Source organism: Perkinsus marinus (genome assembly GCF_000006405.1).
Source record: "Perkinsus marinus ATCC 50983 genomic scaffold scf_1104296953878, whole genome shotgun sequence".
Taxonomy (NCBI): domain Eukaryota; phylum Perkinsozoa; order Perkinsida; family Perkinsidae; genus Perkinsus; species Perkinsus marinus.
The window spans coordinates 1-2,039 of NW_003208325.1; the positions used below are offsets into that span (position 1 = coordinate 1).

A 2,039-nucleotide genomic window follows, 5' to 3' on the forward strand; every position below is an offset into this window, starting at 1 on the left:
CAGACGAGTACATTTTCATCGTGATGATCTGTTAGATTTCGGCTCTGCTATCTTCTACCTTTCATATGAGCAATTCTCTCTTATTCGTCGGATTGTGCTCCTTGATTACCCTATCTCAAAGTGAGAGTCCGAACATCCGAGGAGTATTCGACAAGATCACTGACTTGAGTGGTATGAACGCTTCCAATGTATTCGCTCAAGCGTTGTGGTTCTCTTTTGAGGTTCAGTCTATACCCCTGATGAGCACGCTGAACATTTCTCCCGATTCCAAGATCAGCTGGGAAAGGTGCTTCTGCAGGAAGGAGAGCCAAATGAATTTTTGATTGAGCTCTTTAACAACACTAAGCCGGCTCTATTGCAATCCATGGTTGACAAGATCAACTTGATGCAGAACTCATGGACGGCCTCCAAAGATCAGCCGCCTTTCAAAGGTACGTTATGAACTTCATGGTCAACACTACGGCTCGAGCGGCAAAGTCGAGAACCAGTGCTACTACTCGGCAGGTACGTCAATCAAAGATGTCCCTACTGGGTCTCTTGACGATCTGAAGCCCTCTTCGACTTTTGATGACGAAACTCGCCTCCTCGGATCCACAGAACCGGTGTTGACGAATTTACCAAGTGACTTTGATGCTCGTCAGAAGTTTGCCTCTTGTGCTGGAGTCATTGGGCATGTGAGGTAGTCTTTTTTACTGCTGTTATCGCAACTCCTGGATGGAGGTTCATCTTTCAGGGACCAAAGTGCCTGTCATAACTGCTGGGTTAGTGGCTCAACCGGAACGTTTAATGATCGTCTGTGCATCAAATCCGGCGGTAGCTTCAGAAATATCCTATCACTCGGTTACATCACTTCATGCTGCAATCGTGCTAATGGATGTCCTAAGTGAGGGATATGCATTCAACCGCGGACAATGGCAACGCGTTCTCTGAATGACAGCTAAGATCCAATTCATCTTCAGATCGAATGGCTGTAATCGTGGCAACCTGATTGAAGGACTGAACTTCATGAAAAATCATGGCATTGTTACTGGTAAGAATATTCGACACAGATCACTCAAGTTTGGTGAGTTTTGGGTCGTCATGGACTCTCTTAGCATCACTCGTAGCCTTCATAGGTAATGAATTCAAACCGGCGGACCAACTGGCTAGCGCTGATGGCTGCTGGCCGTATCCACTTCCGAAGTGCAATCATGCAAGCTCAGCGGCTAGCCAATATCCCAAATGTCCGTCAGTAAGTGTAACATAGCGTTCCTCGTGGCGTCATCACATGGTGGTGGATTCTCTGGTCGTAGGAGGCTCTCTCCCAGCCTGCATGCCAAACTGAATGCATCAATGAGTCATACAAGACCAGCCTGCAGCAGTAGGAGCACACCAGATGGAGACTTCATAATCACTCTATGTTAGAGATCTTCACCGTGCTAAGAGCTGGGGCCGTCTACCAACATCTCCTCAGAAGATCAAGCAAGAGATATTCGATAATGGAACCGTAGGCTACCGTAGCTTAACTACGGAGTTCACGTGATTTCGATACTGAGTTCTAGCAGTGGCGATGAAGCTAGCCTCTCTAATAATGATCTGATAAACTAGATTGAGTTTGATCATCAAACTTGGATGATATCTCTACTATTTGTGTTATTCAAGAAAACCGAACTCGACTTTGCGACTGAGAATTTAGATTTCTCTCGGATGATGTCGCTGGTAGCCTGAGCGGATCGCCTCTATTATAGAGGCTCTAAATTTCAGGTTCTCGGGGTGATTTCTATGTATGAGGATTTCCGACTCTACAAGTCTGGTGTCTACGTGCACACAACTGGTGGCCTCGTGGGTGTTCATAGTCTTAAAATTATTGGTTGGGGAGTTGAGTCCGGGCAAGATTATTGGTTGGCGGTGAACTCTTGGAATGAGGAATCGGGTGATCATGGTATGATAAAGCTTGCAGTGGGGGAAACTGGTATAGAGAACAGTATATATTACGTCGAGCCAGTTTAGTAGTTGGCTCACAGCATGAGTCATGATTCATGACTTTCTCAGTTAGTCAT

At 46.0% G+C, this 2,039-nt stretch overlaps 1 protein-coding gene across 1 annotated transcript; it reads left to right on the forward strand.

Annotated features, from left to right (window-relative positions):
- Positions 1 to 364: 364 nt before the first annotated feature.
- Positions 365 to 1,821, forward strand: Pmar_PMAR004671 (cathepsin b, putative; the record flags this gene model as incomplete). Its single annotated transcript, XM_002776204.1, has 7 exons — positions 365 to 431; positions 505 to 679; positions 960 to 1,030; positions 1,116 to 1,231; positions 1,293 to 1,360; positions 1,405 to 1,486; positions 1,744 to 1,821. Coding segments are annotated over 7 exons (657 nt in total), but the record flags the coding sequence as incomplete, so codon positions are not given.
- Positions 1,822 to 2,039: the final 218 nt, after the last annotated feature.